At 42.4% G+C, this 15,208-nt stretch overlaps 1 protein-coding gene across 3 annotated transcripts in view; it reads left to right on the top strand.

Moving 5' to 3' along the window:
• TMEM69 (transmembrane protein 69) overlaps positions 1-15,208 on the top strand; it is a 153,471-nt gene that overhangs the window by 71,701 nt on the left and 66,562 nt on the right. For all 3 annotated transcript variants that reach the window (XM_044085932.1, XM_044085930.1, XM_044085931.1), the window contains exon 2: positions 9,152-9,215. In XM_044085932.1, the coding sequence (XP_043941867.1) occupies positions 9,174-9,215 (42 nt within the window). In that variant the 5' untranslated portion in view covers positions 9,152-9,173. The remainder of the gene's footprint in view (positions 1-9,151; positions 9,216-15,208) is intronic.

The raw sequence follows: 15,208 nt of genomic DNA, 5'->3' as shown, positions 1-15,208 counted from the left end.
TGCTGAGTATTACCTTTAAGGTGCCTGAAATAGGTGAAGAGGAACTTGTAATTCTCCTTAGCCTGGGAGGCAGTCCTGTCCTCATAATTGGCCTTGTTGGACTGTATTGGACCTCTTAGCTTCTTGTTTAGCTGAATCAGAGAGATGTTGCCTCTGTGAGAGTTTCTCTTTCTGATTTTGGCCATGACTTTTTTTTTTCTTTTGCTTGTAACCTCTTTTTGATTTAGCCATGATTTTTTTCTTTTGTTATGTAGTTTAAGGTAAGGATTCCACTAGTGTGTCTGTCTGTAGTGTTAGATCTCGATTAACTTCTGTTGGGTACATCAGCCTCACTGCAGCCATTTAAATGTTTATACAGGATTTCTGTAAGTAGTTCTGCATAAATAGCTGTGTTCTTGGGGTTTGGAAGAGCCATGAATTTGTTTTAGAAACTGTCACTTAATTGCATATAGTTTGCTTTAGAATAGTTCATAGTGTTACAGGTTTAGTCTGATTTTTTTTCCAGGTTGATTTTTATTTCAAGAGAGAGACAGCTTTATGGTTCTTCACCAATGAGGTTGTGACGTGTGTGTGTGTGTGTGTGTGGGGGGGGGGGTGCAGTGCTCTCATGTTGGTGAATACTAGATTCAATATGCTTGATCTTATTATTGGAGATTGCATTATTTGGTCCAGGGTGTTTGTGTTGATAAAGTCCAGGAAACATTGTGCCTGAGTTACAGACAATATATGTTTCCCAGTTTGTAGAGGGGTAGTTAGTCTCCCAGGAATAAGATATTTGCTCGAATGGTGAGTGCTTGTAGTAGGTGTAAGTACGAGTTGTGAGTTTCGTGGGTCACAGAGTGCAATCTGTAGCTGACCAAGACATGGTAAGCAACCTTGTCTATGGAGACATGGACATGGATGAACTCTAGGGCATCATCCTATTTAGCCAGCCTAGAGTTATATTTGCTGTTAGCAATGCATAGATGGAGCACCTCCACCTTTAACCCCTGTCTGTGCTGTTGTTGGTTTAAATGTATGGAAGGAACTGCAGTCTTCCATTGCAGGAGTACTTTCTGCAGCTTTAAACCAAGTTTGCCTAACAACACAGATGTTTACATTCTCTAGAGTCAGGAGAGCTTGTAGGTTGTGGAGATGTCCTTCAAGAATGCAACTGCAGTCATAACATATGGGTTGTCCTGCCTCAGGCATTCCTCGGTCGGCCGGATTCCAAAGTCTGGGTCCGACGTCGACTGATGTCGCATTTCTCTCCGACGTCAGAGTGGCTGGAGTATATAAGCATCAGCCGATGCCATCTTCTTCAGTCTTTCTTGCCGCGCGGTGCCCGAAGCAGAAGCAGTTCGCAAGTGCCGGTCGGTCAGCTCCTGTATTCTTCTAAACCGAAGTCATCAAAAAAGCTAAGTACCCCGTTGGGGACCCTTTCTTGCCTCAGCCGATGTCAGAAATTACTGAAAAAGTAAATAATTGTTTGTCTTGTGGTAAACAAATACCTCATAAGGATTTCCACTCTTACTGCCTCCCTTGCCTTGGCCCAGACCACGACGTCTCGGCCTGTACCGCCTGTGCTCGCTTCAACAAGCGCACTCTCAGGTGCCGGGCGGAGTTCGCTGAAGACTTTTTCGGCGAAAAATTTGATTATACAATGCCGTCGGAACAACCGACAACGCAGACTCCTAAGAAACGAAAAGACCGGGACCGACATCCTCGGCCCGCGTCTTCAACCGACACCACGCCAAAACTAACCACGAGTGCTCCGGTTCCCTCTAAGGCGGTTATTCCACCGCTCCGAACCGAAGACACCGCATTACCGATACCTCCGATACCGGAGGCCACTCCGCCAGTTATTGATTTTCCTCCGGATACCGAAACCGAGGAAATGCCCGAGACCATTGCTGTTGATAAGGTAACTCCTGCACGTGGAGCGGCTAGGCCTCCCATGTCCATGTCTATCAAGGCCTACACACGTGCCAAGGCAGCCAGCAAGTCCAAACATCTTACTGCTAAAAACTTACCTCAGACTACTCCTGAAACTCAGATCATGTCCATGGCCGCAGATTTAATTTCTCTGATCAGAGGCTCCCAGGCCCATCCTGAGAGAGGATCCCAGCCTCCTCCTGAAAAGAGGCCCAGGGTTGAACCCCCTGACCCTCTGCCCTCAGATGAAGATTCTGAGGACTCTGTTCCCTCTGAAAGCCAGGAAGAGCCCTTCCAGACTTATGAGGATTCAGATGCAGAGGACTCCATTCCCTCGGCCTCCCCTCCTGAGGATATTTCTTTTGGGGAAGTTCTGCATTCCATGAGGGAGCATTTTAAGTGGCAAGGCCAGGAATTTTCTGATTCCAGAAAGCGCCTTCGAACCTTCCTCAAAAAGCCTCGACACAGACCCTTAGCTATACCTCCTGTGCTTGATGTTGTGGATGATTTATACTCTGACTCCAGTGTTACCCCCGATACTCTTCCTCCTGCTCCTGTCAAGCCTGACAGATACTATAGGGTTCCAGAAACCCATTCTCATTTATTTAGGGCCCATGCTGTTGATTTAGAAACAATTTCCCAGGGGCCTAAAGGGGTTTCATCTACCACATCCAAAAATCCTTTGCCTTCCGACAGGGAAGCAAGGTCCTTAGAGAGATGGGGGAAGAAGGTCTACACCTCCACTACTTTATCTATGAGAGCTCTCAATTGTCTCTTTCACATGTTTCAATATCAGGATTTCCTGTTAGATGATTTACAGAAAAGTTTGGCCCCTCCTGAACCTTTAGATAGGAAGTCTTTGCAGGAGGCTGTGCATAATTCTCAGCAAGTTAGCAATCATTTTTTGCAGTGTGGATATGATGCATTGGAGGCTTCATGTAGGGCAGCTATGACAGGGGCAGTCATTCGTAGACATGCATGGCTAAAAGAACAACCTTTACCAGATCATGTTAAGGCAAAACTTCTTGATGCACCCTTGGAAAAGAACAAGCTTTTTGGTGCTAATGCTAAAGATGTGTTAAAGTCCATTGAGGAAAAAGCTAAGTCAGTACAGACAGTCAAAGATTTCCTCCAGGTTCAGCCGCCCAGATTCAGCTAAAAACTGGTCCTTTCCTAATCCTGAAAGATTTCAAAGGGGTAAAAACAGGCGTGCCCGAGGAAGAGGGCAATACAGAGGATCCTACAGGGGACGACAATGGCAACCAGCAAACCAAAGAAGTGACACAGGGGTTTCTCCTGCCCCGCAGGGACAAGCTCAATGACTTTCCTCTACTTCCGCTGACCAAGGAGCAAACAGAAGCTCCTTTGGGCGGAAAGTTATCTCTGTTTTCAAGAAATTGGCACAAACTGACAAAAGACAAATGGATACTGGACATTATAGACGACGGTTACAGGTTCCACTTTCATACCTTGCCAAGAAAACAAGGCATGCCAAACCTTCCACAAAATCAGAGGGCAGAGGCTGTCAAGCAAATTTCTCTGCTTGCTCAGATCAAAGCAATAGAAAACGTTCCACAACAAGAACAAGGTCAGGGGTTTTATTCAAGACTGTTCCATGTTCCAAGAAAAGAAACTCAATGGAGACCAATACTGGACTTGTCCGCTCTAAACACTTTTCTCATGGCACCAAAGTTCAAAATGCTGACTTTACAGCAACTCCTTCCCATGCTGGGCAAGGGGTCTTGGCTGATTACTCTGGACCTCAAGGAGGCATACCTGCATGTCCCTATCAGACACAGCTGCAGAAGATACCTCAGATTTCTTGCAGGGCCAGAGCATTATCAATTCTCAGCATTGCCATTTGGCTTATCTACTGCACCCAGATTATTCACGAAATGCCTGGCATCAGTAATTGCTCATTGCAGGCTCCAGGGGATTCAAATCTACCCGTACCTGGACGATTGCCTCATACAAGCGGACAACAAACTAACCTTGACAAAAAACTTGGATTATGTCATACACTTGCTACAGGCTCTGGGATACACAGTCAACTTTCAAAAGTCAAGACTTCAGCCATCCCAGCAAATAACCTTCTTAGGAGCCAAACTAGACACAGCCTCTCAAATGGCTTACCTGACAGAAGACAAGCAAAAGAAGTTAACTCATTACTTCAAAAGTTTAGCAAAGCTCACCCAGATGACTGCAAGGAGTTTCTTACAGGCCCTGGGTTACATGACATCCTGCATTCTCTTGGTCCCACTAGCAAGACTACACATGAGAAAGCTTCAATGGTACTTAAAAAGCTTATGGTCTCAACACAGCAACAACCTAGAAGCAATTATTCCACTCATTCCATGTCTACAAAAGGAATTTCTATGGTGGGCCACAGTAAGCCAGTGAAACACAGGCATGTCGTTCAAAAAACCTCAGATAACACAGACAATGACCACAGACGCCTCAGACCTTGGATGGGGGGCGCACATGGAGGGCAGATGTATTCAAGGGCAATGGTCCCCAAAGGAAACACATCTGCATATCAACCAAAAAGAAATGCTAGCAGTAATGCATGCCATCAAGGCCTTTGGACAACAACTTCAACAAGGCCACCTACTAAAACGGACAGACAACACCACTGTGATGTGGTACATAAACAAGCAGGGGGGCACTCATTCTTACCCCCTTTGCAGACTGACAATGAATCTTTGGGAAAAATCACTGGGTCTAAACATACAGCTACAATCCCAGTTTGTTCCAGGCAAAGACAATGTTCTGGCGGACAGTCTAAGCAGGAATTTCCTGGACCCCCACGAATGGAGGCTACATCCAGACATCTTTACACGTCTCACCTTGAGATGGGGCAGGCCGGACGTGGACCTATTTGCCTCCCACCTCAGTCATCACTTACAGAAGTTCTGCTCAAGGACATATCATCCACAAGCATGTAAAGTAGATGCCCTCTCATTCAACTGGAACTCCCTAATAATTTATGCATTTCCACCCCTGCCACTGATGACCACAGTGTTATTAAAGATCAAGGCAGAGCAACCGAAGGGGATCCTAATAGCTCCAGACTGGCCAAGACAACACTGGTACCCACTACTACGGAGCATATGTCACAACAAAACGTGGGCCCTTCCACAATGGCCTCAACTTTTGACTCAACACAACTTCAGGACTATTCATCCCAACATCCAGACTCTACAGCTAACAGCTTGGGAAATCCCATAAATAACCTCAATTTACCTCTCTCCAAGGAAGTTCAGCGGATACTAACAGAAGCCCGCAGACCATCCACCAGAAAGGCTTACTCAGCCAAATGGAAGAGATTCAGCATTTGGAATACCAACAAGGGTCATGATGCATCACTTTTGAGCATCCCTCTCATTCTGGAATACTTGGCAGATATGTTACATAACAGACTCTCATACTCTTCCATAAAAATACATGCTTCAGCTATCTCAGCCAGATACAACACTGATCCACCTGTGTTTTCACATCCTTTGCTAAGGCAATTTCTTAGAGGAATCAAGAATATAAAGCCCCCAAGAAAGGCACCAGTACCAGCTTGGGACCTCAATTTTGTCCTAGAAAAATTGACTTTACCTCCCTTCGAGCCAGCAGCTTCTGTGGATTTACAATTTCTTTCCTGGAAGACAGCTTTCCTGCTGGCCATAACCTCAGCAAGAAGGGTTTCGGAATTACAGGCCTTAATGGCAATACCACCGTTCATAACTTTTCACAGAGACAGGGTCTCCCTACGAACCAACCCTACTTTTCTGCCAAAAGTGGTATCCAGGGTTCCTTTAAATCAAGCAATTCACCTGCCTACTTTCTTTCCCAATCCTGAGAACAAAGGGGAAAGACTGTTACATACCTTGGACATACACAGACAACTTTGCTACTACCTAGACAGAACCAAGACCAGTAGGAAGTCTGATCAGCGTTTTGTAGCTTACGCCCCTGGAATACAAGGAAAAGCAATTTCCAAACAGACAATTTCAAAATGGATTGGACATTGCATCAGATTCTGTTATTCCTTCCATGGAAAGAGTGTGCCAGCCAATGTCAGACCACACTCCACCAGAGCTACAGCCACCTCTACAGCTTTTTTAAGAGGGGTGCCTACAAAAGACATTCTAGAAGCTGCCACATGGAGCTCCGTGCATACATTTTCCAAACACTACAACCTCCCTTTATATTCCAGATCCAGAGCAGGTTTTGCTTCGGCAGTCCTGCAGGGATTGATAGCTACACCATCCTTTTCCTAGAGCATACCACCTCCCCCAGCTAAGCTATGGTATTCAACCCATATGTTATGACTGCAGTTGCATTCTTGAAGGACATAGTACAGTTTTGTACCTACCATAAATGTAGATGTCCGATAGCTATGCAACTGCAGTCGGGTTTTCCCTCCCTCCTTCCCCTCTATGCCTTGGGTCCACTCCTCTCCCTGTTATCCTTAGCTGGGGATATCTGTTATGGTGTATCTGTTTATTGCTTATTTATTGTCTGGAAACCTATTTTTGTCTTCCAATTTGATTACAGCCTTCATTGGAGGGCACCTGGCATCTGGGGCAAGAAACACTGAAGAAGATGGCGCCGGCTGATGCTTATATACTCCAGCCGCTCTGACGTCGGAGAGAAATGCGACATCAGCCGACGTCGGACCCAGACTTTGGAATCCGGCTGACCGAGGGCTGCCTGAGGCAGGACAACCCATATGTTATGACTGCAGTTGCATATCTATCGGACATCTACATTTATGGTAGGTACAAAACTGTACTTTTCTTGTTTAGGCTCCTAGCTTTAAGCAGTAATACTTTAAGGTTGCTTTTAGTTTTATTTATTTATTTATTTTTTTTTTCTGTGTTGGTAGTTATTTCATTTTGACATTGCCTAAACAGACTCTAAGGGGATGGAATTACTGTTGCAGTAGGTTTCTCCAATTACTTCTCTCCTGACTCCTCCTCAGCTGCTAACACAGATTTATATGGCAGTACTATGGTGATCCCACTTTGTAACTACTTTTGTGCCACTATATTGTGTAGAATGGTGCAGGCTACAAATATTCAACAGGAGGTCTCCAGTGCATACTGCACTGTCCACATGTATCTAAGCAGTAGCTGTAAGCCTTAATAAATCTGAACACATTTGACAATGTTCCCTGTCTGTGGAAGTGTAGTGCAGCAAGTCATCTCCGCCATCTTTTGTGAGATTTAGATGAGGGTCTTCACGGATGGTTCCAAAGTATATCCTGCATCGCTTGCAGTGCACAACAGTGGACACTGTTATGAGTGACCTGCTGCCTGTAGCCATGGGAGCAGCACATCTTGGACTCTTTAGGTGGCAGTGTGCGCACCTACGAATTAGGTTGTTGTCGTTGTTTTGTCTTTCGGCTTTTTCCCGATAAGGGGTCGCCACAGCAGAACTCCGGTCCGCTAATGATTGGCAGTAGATTTTTACAAAAGGCCGAGGTGCCGGCTCGACACCCAACCTTCAACGAAGGCACGCCCATTTATGCACGCATGTCTTTCAAATGCTATCCAACCGCGGGGAGGACATGCAGACTCCACACAGAAGGCACTTCCAAGCCACGCCGAGGGTAATCCTATAAAAAAAACTGCCCCATACAAACCTCTGTCTTGGGTCATGTGTGCCAGATGTGAGAATCATGGAAACTACCTAGATGGCACACAAACACATTGTATGTAATACTCTGTGCATTGCATTCCACCTGGAAGTTGATGGAGTGGAAACTTTTCTGTTGATATAGTGGACATTGTGGAGCAGGTGGTGTTCTTGGTGATATGGATGCAGTCAGTGGCCTACAGGACCACTGTGAAACTGGATGTGTTGCAGGATGTCCATTTTATGGTGGTTTTCTCCTCTTCCGTTGGTGGAAACAAAGCTTTCTCTTGCTCTTCCATATCCTGCAGCATTACATCATTGAACTGCTGCAGGATTCCCTGCCAGGCACTGAAAGGTTCTTGTAACAAGGTTGGTTAATGCTACACAAACCTTCTTATCCACTGGGAGGTGTATTTCTTGCATTCTCCTTGATTCCATTTGAGAGCAGCACATATCTGTTAAATCCTGTATGGTGTCTCTGTCCACACAGTAGTGGCTGACATTGTCCTGGTCATGGAAGTGATGGTGTAGTAACCTCTGGTGCACCCATCTGTGACACAGAGGATGGTGATGGGCAGAATTTTGGGTAATGGCTCTGAAGATTTTCACTGTAACGTGTTCTGTTAATACTGACAGTATTCCTAGCTTCGTAATGAAATTGAAGATTATGTATACTGGCAAATCCACAGCTGTCTGCAGTAAATGTATATGTTTTCTGAATTGCTCCTCCATGTTTGGATTCGTCATTTGCTTATACAGTTGCTCTGAGTAGCAGGTTAATGCTTACTTGCTTCAGTTATTCTGTCGTTTGCATACCATGCATAGTACATTACTCTGAGATCGTTTCTTCTGTCTCTTAATCACTCCATCTCTGTGTGGTGCCTTTCACCATGCTTTTTTGCATAGTGCTGTGATCTGTGTCTTACTACTACTTACTGTATCTGTATGAAACTGATTTTTTATCTTGTTTATATCTTTTGCAGTCTTACGCATTCATAACTGAGAAATTTCTGTTATGTTGCTGAGATGCTCATTACCTGTTAAGAGTGCAGTGTTTGTGTCTTGTTTTGTTATCCTTCTCCTTTGAAGGAAATACTTGAACCTGCCACAGCAGAGCAAACTAGTTATGTTAGTTTTGTAAGGCTTAATGCGCTGTTTTTTTTTATTTTTTATTTTAATTATATCACGCTAAAGTAATAAAATCACTATCCTGGTGTTGCAAACTATTTGTTACTATGCTTTCAGTTAATTTCTGAAGTGAAACCACTTCCTGTCTGACTAATTTTACACCATGAAGCTTGATATGCCAGATCACAAGGGGGTAACAAATCCTGTTAACAAATGCAAGCCGCTGTTAGCTTGCAGGAAAGTCAGCTTGTTGTGTAGCTTGGGCTTATCAGTACTGACTGTACAGTTTGCATTGCCACACACTTGACTAGACAATGACATGCATTTATGCTGCAAGACAATTAAGCTTATTTTCCTGTTATGTAACATGCACATTCTGCACTAAGACAACTTTGTTTTGTGCTTGTTTTGTTTAAGATAATTTCTTTAGTTTTGATCAGTTTATATAGATCAAGTAATATTGTTTCTTGTCTTTCTTCAGGTTTTTTAAATATAAAGTCAGAATGCTCTCTATTATACGAAGAGGCATCCCAGCAATAAGAAAGGTAAAGCCCGACTACACAATGTAATTAAAGTATATCTATTACTGCATATATGATTTACTATCCCCCCCACCAAAGATTTGTTTTCCCTTGCATGTGTTTAGTTCCTATTGAATACTTAGAAGGGTAAGCACCTTGAGGAATGAGATATAGACAGTGTTTAGATATGTATAAAACATATGTAGGGCTAGATTATAATCCTGCATAGGCAAGGTAGGTAGTCCATAGTGGGAGGTTACATTATGAGATCATTGTGTAATGAGACTGGATTGCAGACTGCGACTGTTTCAGGTGTACTACAACTGGAAACTTGATTTTTGTTAGAATTTGAGAAGGACTGATGGATGTTGGAGGAATGCATTTAGAAAACCTTGTGTGAATATTGTACACTAGGCTGCATTCTGGTTACCTTTGGATGTGTAGAACAAACAGATGGGGAACTGGTCCTGTTTGGGAGCACACTAGTGCATCGGGTGTGCTGGTACTCTGGAGAGTAATTTTGGTGTGCTTTTGTCTCTCACTGTAAACAAACATTAAGCTAAATAAGTGATTATTTGTGGTTAATTGCTGTTATTTCTGTGCTCTGATAATTGTGATAGCGTATAAGACCTCTGAGGTGGAGCATTTCAATTTCCTTCTAGAATACTGCAGGAACTTAGCGGCTACATCTGCAAATAATATAATGTAAACAGGTTACAGCAGAGTTTGGTTAAATAGGTGATAAGTAGTATAGAGAATTTTAATCACACAGAATCCTAGTCAGCTACATCAGGTTTGTGCAATACTAGCCCAAAAATGAAAAACTGCAAAGCACTGGGTACTTGCCATAAACTAATTTAGACTGTCAAAGCCAAGAGAGATTCCTGGGTGGGAATGATAACAGATCTAGAAGTATCCGGTAACCATAACATTTATTTCACAATTGAACATTTTTAAAAAGTAAACTGGCAGTGCTACTTGTTGTCCAGAGTGTTAAATCTACATTTATTGAATTAAAAGAATGCAGAGAAATAGGAAGTTGCTTTAGAAAATACAGACTCGATAACAGGTGTGCAAGATTTGCAGTCTTCCTAACATGAGTGTTGCAGTAAATACCACAGTCTGTGTTGTATTTTTATTTGTTATGAATAGCGAATATGATGGAGAAGTTATTGGTATTCATAATTTTACTTTATCTGGAAGACCTACATATTCAGTTATATTAACTTGGAAGTAAAATATTGAATAATTTATAAATTACAGTCTTAGAAAATGAGCAGCAGTATTGCTGCAGTTTTTGTAAAGTATAAAAATCAATGGGCCACATTCCAAGAGTTACTCTCAATGTTAGTCTCCCCTGATTCCAGAAGACCTGCTTTCAGTATAAGGTCTGTCTATAATATACAAGCTTGCTACACAGACATGCTTTTGGCCTGCTGTCAGTGTAAGTGGTCACTCACGTAAGTGGCAAGTCTTTTATAATTGGGCCCAATGTCTCAGAACAGTTCATAGACCTTAAAGCAAGAACTTGCAGGGAGAATGTTTTATTAGAGCATCAGAGAAATGGAATATAGATTGTGGAATACTTAACAATATCAACATCTCTCTTGGCTATATATTTAGTACAAGGAAAAGTGTACTGCAAAATCAAATGATTTCCCATATTGATTAGTGAGAGAATATGGCTTCTGACATTGTTTTCCATTAATTTCTTTTGTAGTTCGCAAGAAAAGGACTAGAGATGCTGTTTTGTTACGTACTGTAAAACAAGTAGTACATCGACCGTTAAGGAATCAGTTTTTTTTGTTTTCAGGTGTACTTCATGATACTTTTAAAAAGGACATATTTTTCAAATTTAAGGAGAACAATGTGAATAAGAAATGCTTGATTTCTTTTGTTTAAAAAATCAAGCTTTGTAGGTTTTGAAAATCTTAAAATGATTGCATTTGTTACTCACATTACTGTATTGTATGAAATTTAAAGGCAGTACTCTTTTAGGTACCCATGAGAGGAGAAGAAAGGGTTCAGGCATCTAGCTAGGTAATCATTCAAGCAGGTGTTTTTGCTTATACTTTGAGTTTCTTCTGGGGATAAGGGGAGGAGGTAGCAGAAAGAGCAGTCATGATTTTGATGTTTGATAACGAGTCACTTCACTGATCTGAAATGAAGATATTATTTTTGAAATGTATAATTTTTCAGTTATGTAATGTCTTTGAAAATGTTTTTTTCTCTGTCAAATGGAGGTTTTTCTCCCCAGATCTCCACAGAAAATGGGCGCTTGTGACCTAGTCTTAGTTTTCCGGTAAACAAATGTCAATAAATAAAGAAAGAAAAGGAAACATAGGCTAACCAAGGTGCAGCAGAAATGTACAGTGACTGAACTTCCCAAGGCATGTAGAGCTTTTTGTAGTTTGTTCCATTGGCCAAGTGTGGAAACGAAAGAAAAGTCAAGGGAAACTGCTTCCACAAACGCACAAAATTTAACAAGGCATGCTGGCCACAATCTGTGGTGAACTGCGCATTATCTGAAAATTTATAGACACCAAACTTGTGTTAAAGTCATGAATGTGACAGAACAAAACATAAGAAACTGAAGAAGCTGCGCTGGCTGGGGTCAGTATAACTGCATGCTGCTATTAAAAATGCAGGAATTCTTGCATCATCACATTTAAAGTGAAAACTTGCAGGGCCCAACTAATCAACAAAGTGGACCGGTCATCCTGACACAAAGCTGAATACTGCTTGCACAGTACTCATCATAAGAAGTAACACAATGCAGTGGTCACAGTTGTAATTTAATATTATGTGCAGTTATCTGTAGGTATTCACCAATACTGAGGTAAGATATAGGAGAGTTTAACTTCTCTGCTGTTGTATGTGCCTTTGGTTTGAGAGGGATAATCCTTGTGTGATCCCTTTTATGAAGCACAGTTAAGCAGTCTTGCTTCTTGCACATCTCAAGCAGCTATTGTAAACCTCTTGTTCGAAATTAGCAAAGGGGTCGCAGATGCTTATGACACCTCTCCACAGTGTTTTGTGTAGGGGGATAGCTCAGCTAGAGAAACATCATACACAGACCAGAATTTAGGGTTTGAGGTAAATGAGATGTAGGTAGTGGTGGTGGCGCTGGGAGATCCAGTCCCTTAACATTGAGACCAACCCGCCACATAGTTCTCTGCAAACCGTACAAATATTGGTGTACATTCAGAATACTACCTGAATTAGAAAGATGAATGAACTTTAACCGTTATCTACAGGTGATAATCCTGATACATTCTAGACTTCAGCTGGAGTCCATATCACTGCATGCCAGAGGATTTTGGTCTAGTGGGATGGACAACACACCGTCAGGGAATGCTGCTGCCACTGCATTTTATGATTGCTTTTCAGATTCTGACATTATGTATTTGCGGCTTCATTTCCATACCTTCACTGTCTGTCATTTTTGTGTTTGCAAGAAATGCTTCCAAGACAGCCTCACAGCAGGTCTGAACTTTTTGTAGGCACCAGTGCAAATGTCAGAAAGCGCATACCAGCTGCTAATGATGGAATGCAGATGACAGTGTAGAATGTATAGCTGGTCCCACACAGTCTTTTGGGTCAGGAAGGTGCCATTCGTAAGTACGATTGATGAGTCGGACACGTCATTGAAACTTTGCTGCTTGGTCAGGATGATGCACGTTCTTGTCCTCAACCACAGATCTGTAGAACAGGAGAATCTTGTGCTGCAGAGGCATATCTTCAGGGCCGACAGCTAACAGTATTGGGACTGTTTGCCTCTATAGGAGGTGCTGTTTCTTGTGGAAGCATCTAATAATTTGAGACAGTTCTCTCTCTAACTTGCCTGTCAATGTTTCTGTAATGCACTATTGTATAATTATAGATCGTCATTCCTGGGGCAGTACTGCCTCCATTTTTACTTTGCTAATTGCATCATTTAGTGTCCCCTGCATATGGAGGGTGGTGATGTGCATTTTTTTTTTTTTTAAGCTTCTCTGTCTCCTTGTGCTTTAGTAAGTAATGGTACGTCTGTGTCACTTTTTCCTTTTTTTTTTTTTTAATTTGGCAGTACCAGTATAGCTTGTCTTTAGAGTTTTTCTCTGTATAATAGGTAATAGCTGATAAGGATTTTTCACTCTGGATGCATATTTATGTTTGCTCAGTCATGCTTGATACATAATTATGCTTTCACCTGCCATCCTCCTGTTTTATTTGGTTTGCTTCTACCATTGTGATTGTCTGCTAAAACACAGGCATCTGCATCTTTATCTGAGTACTCCTATCTATGCTGCTTGGCCAGACTTGCCTGATTCACTTGTTTCTTTTTCACGAAGGTCCTGTGATTACAGCACTAATCAAATGGCCCGCTGCTCCTGAGTGCTTGGACATTTCTCTTGTGGTTAATTTTGTGTTATGTTCTTCACATACCATTCCCTTCTCCTTATTAAGGATTTCAGTCTCTTCATGCACCCCTACACTCCTTACACTGATCCCACTCAATGCCTCCCTTTCATACTGCAGCTCACTGTTTTCTAAGTGAAGTTCACCTTTGTGTTGTCCCAGATATCTGCTTTGGCAGTTCCCAACAGTTGTTTAGGGTTGGTGAAAAGTACCATGGCATGATCACAACAGAACCATTGGTTTGCACCCAGCCCTTGTTAGCCGAGTTCTAGGCCAAGTATGTTTACCTTTCTTGTTAGGGTCTTAACACTATGCTGGTTGGGCTACTTTGTGATCTCTTATTGGGAGGACCATTGTGTTTGTCTTCATAATGTTTGGACTTCTAACAGACATCGGTTGTTGTGCATAAGGTTAAGGTGGATGTCCCCTTGCTCCCTGCCTTCCCCAAAACTCAGTTAGCATGTGCCTCATCATTTTTCAGTGATCCAAATTGTTAGTGTGACAACATTTCTTTCCACGGGTAGCTCATATGTACTTTCACTGTAGAAATCCTGCCTAGGTATTAGTCTCTCTAAACTTTCCCCTCCTCACTTTCTACCTGTACCTCCTTAGTCTCCACAGCCATAGTCATTCCTAAAGTGATCATCAGTTTAAATTCTAGGCTGGAGGCTTTGATGAGCAGTAGTCTAATGTGGTCCTCTGACGGGAAGGTAAAGAGGATGGGGTGTCTTACTGTAGGACCATTCTTCTAAAAGAGATTCTAATGAGACCATTCTTCAACCCCATGTTTGCCTTTGCAGATTGGTTGTTTATGCTTCTTCACTTTTATTTGCCTGGATTAAGCATCCGGCTGCCACTGAGAGGATTTCCTTATCAAAGAAAAAAAAAATCACAACACACGCACACACTCACTTTTCCTTCTCCAAGTGAAGGACAATCTCCAATTAACTCTGTCCTCATAATGCCTTCTCCCACTTTGTTGGACCTGTAGTACCTCCTAGTTTGCTTGTAAAACTCTGTTCACCAGCTTTCTCTTCTGCTGCTGAAGCCCTCATAGTGGATGTTTCTAATTAAGAAGTTGTTGAAAAATGTAATAGTGCTACTCTGTCGTCAACAGGTGTTTTTCAGTTAGATTTCATAGTGATTGAGGACCAGCCTTGTAGAAAAAGTCATTCATTTGTGCTCCGAAAAGTAACTTTCTAGGTACTTGGAATCTATACCATCTTCAAATAAGTCCTTGCAGTCCTTTGTGTCCCTCTGTTGTCCTGTCCTACACATGTATTGGGACATGAAAATGAGAGTACTGGCCAAGTCCCAGATTGAGATTGGCATCTTCTCTTTCTCCCTGTGTTTATAGGGTGATAAAAAGATCCCCCCTCCCAACTTCCTCCTCCTCCTCCTCTAAGCCTTTTCGTAGCCTGGATTATCAGAACCAACAGATAAGTCAGCATGTTTGTTTTCATGTCAGATCTTCCAGCTACCTCAGGGGAAACTTTCTTATAGAGCTTGGGTTGCTTGCCACTCTTACCCTGCCCATAGCAAGTATTAGACTTCAGATGAGGAAAACTCAGTGTCATTATTTCTGTCTATGGACCTGTTTCAACAGCTGACCCTTG

The sequence above is a fragment of the Protopterus annectens genome, chromosome 10.part0 (assembly GCF_019279795.1).
Source record: "Protopterus annectens isolate FY-2018-M chromosome 10.part0, PAN1.0, whole genome shotgun sequence".
Classification (NCBI taxonomy): domain Eukaryota; kingdom Metazoa; phylum Chordata; order Ceratodontiformes; family Protopteridae; genus Protopterus; species Protopterus annectens.
Note: the sequence above shows the minus strand (reverse complement) of the source record. Positions and strands in the feature narration are given on the sequence as shown.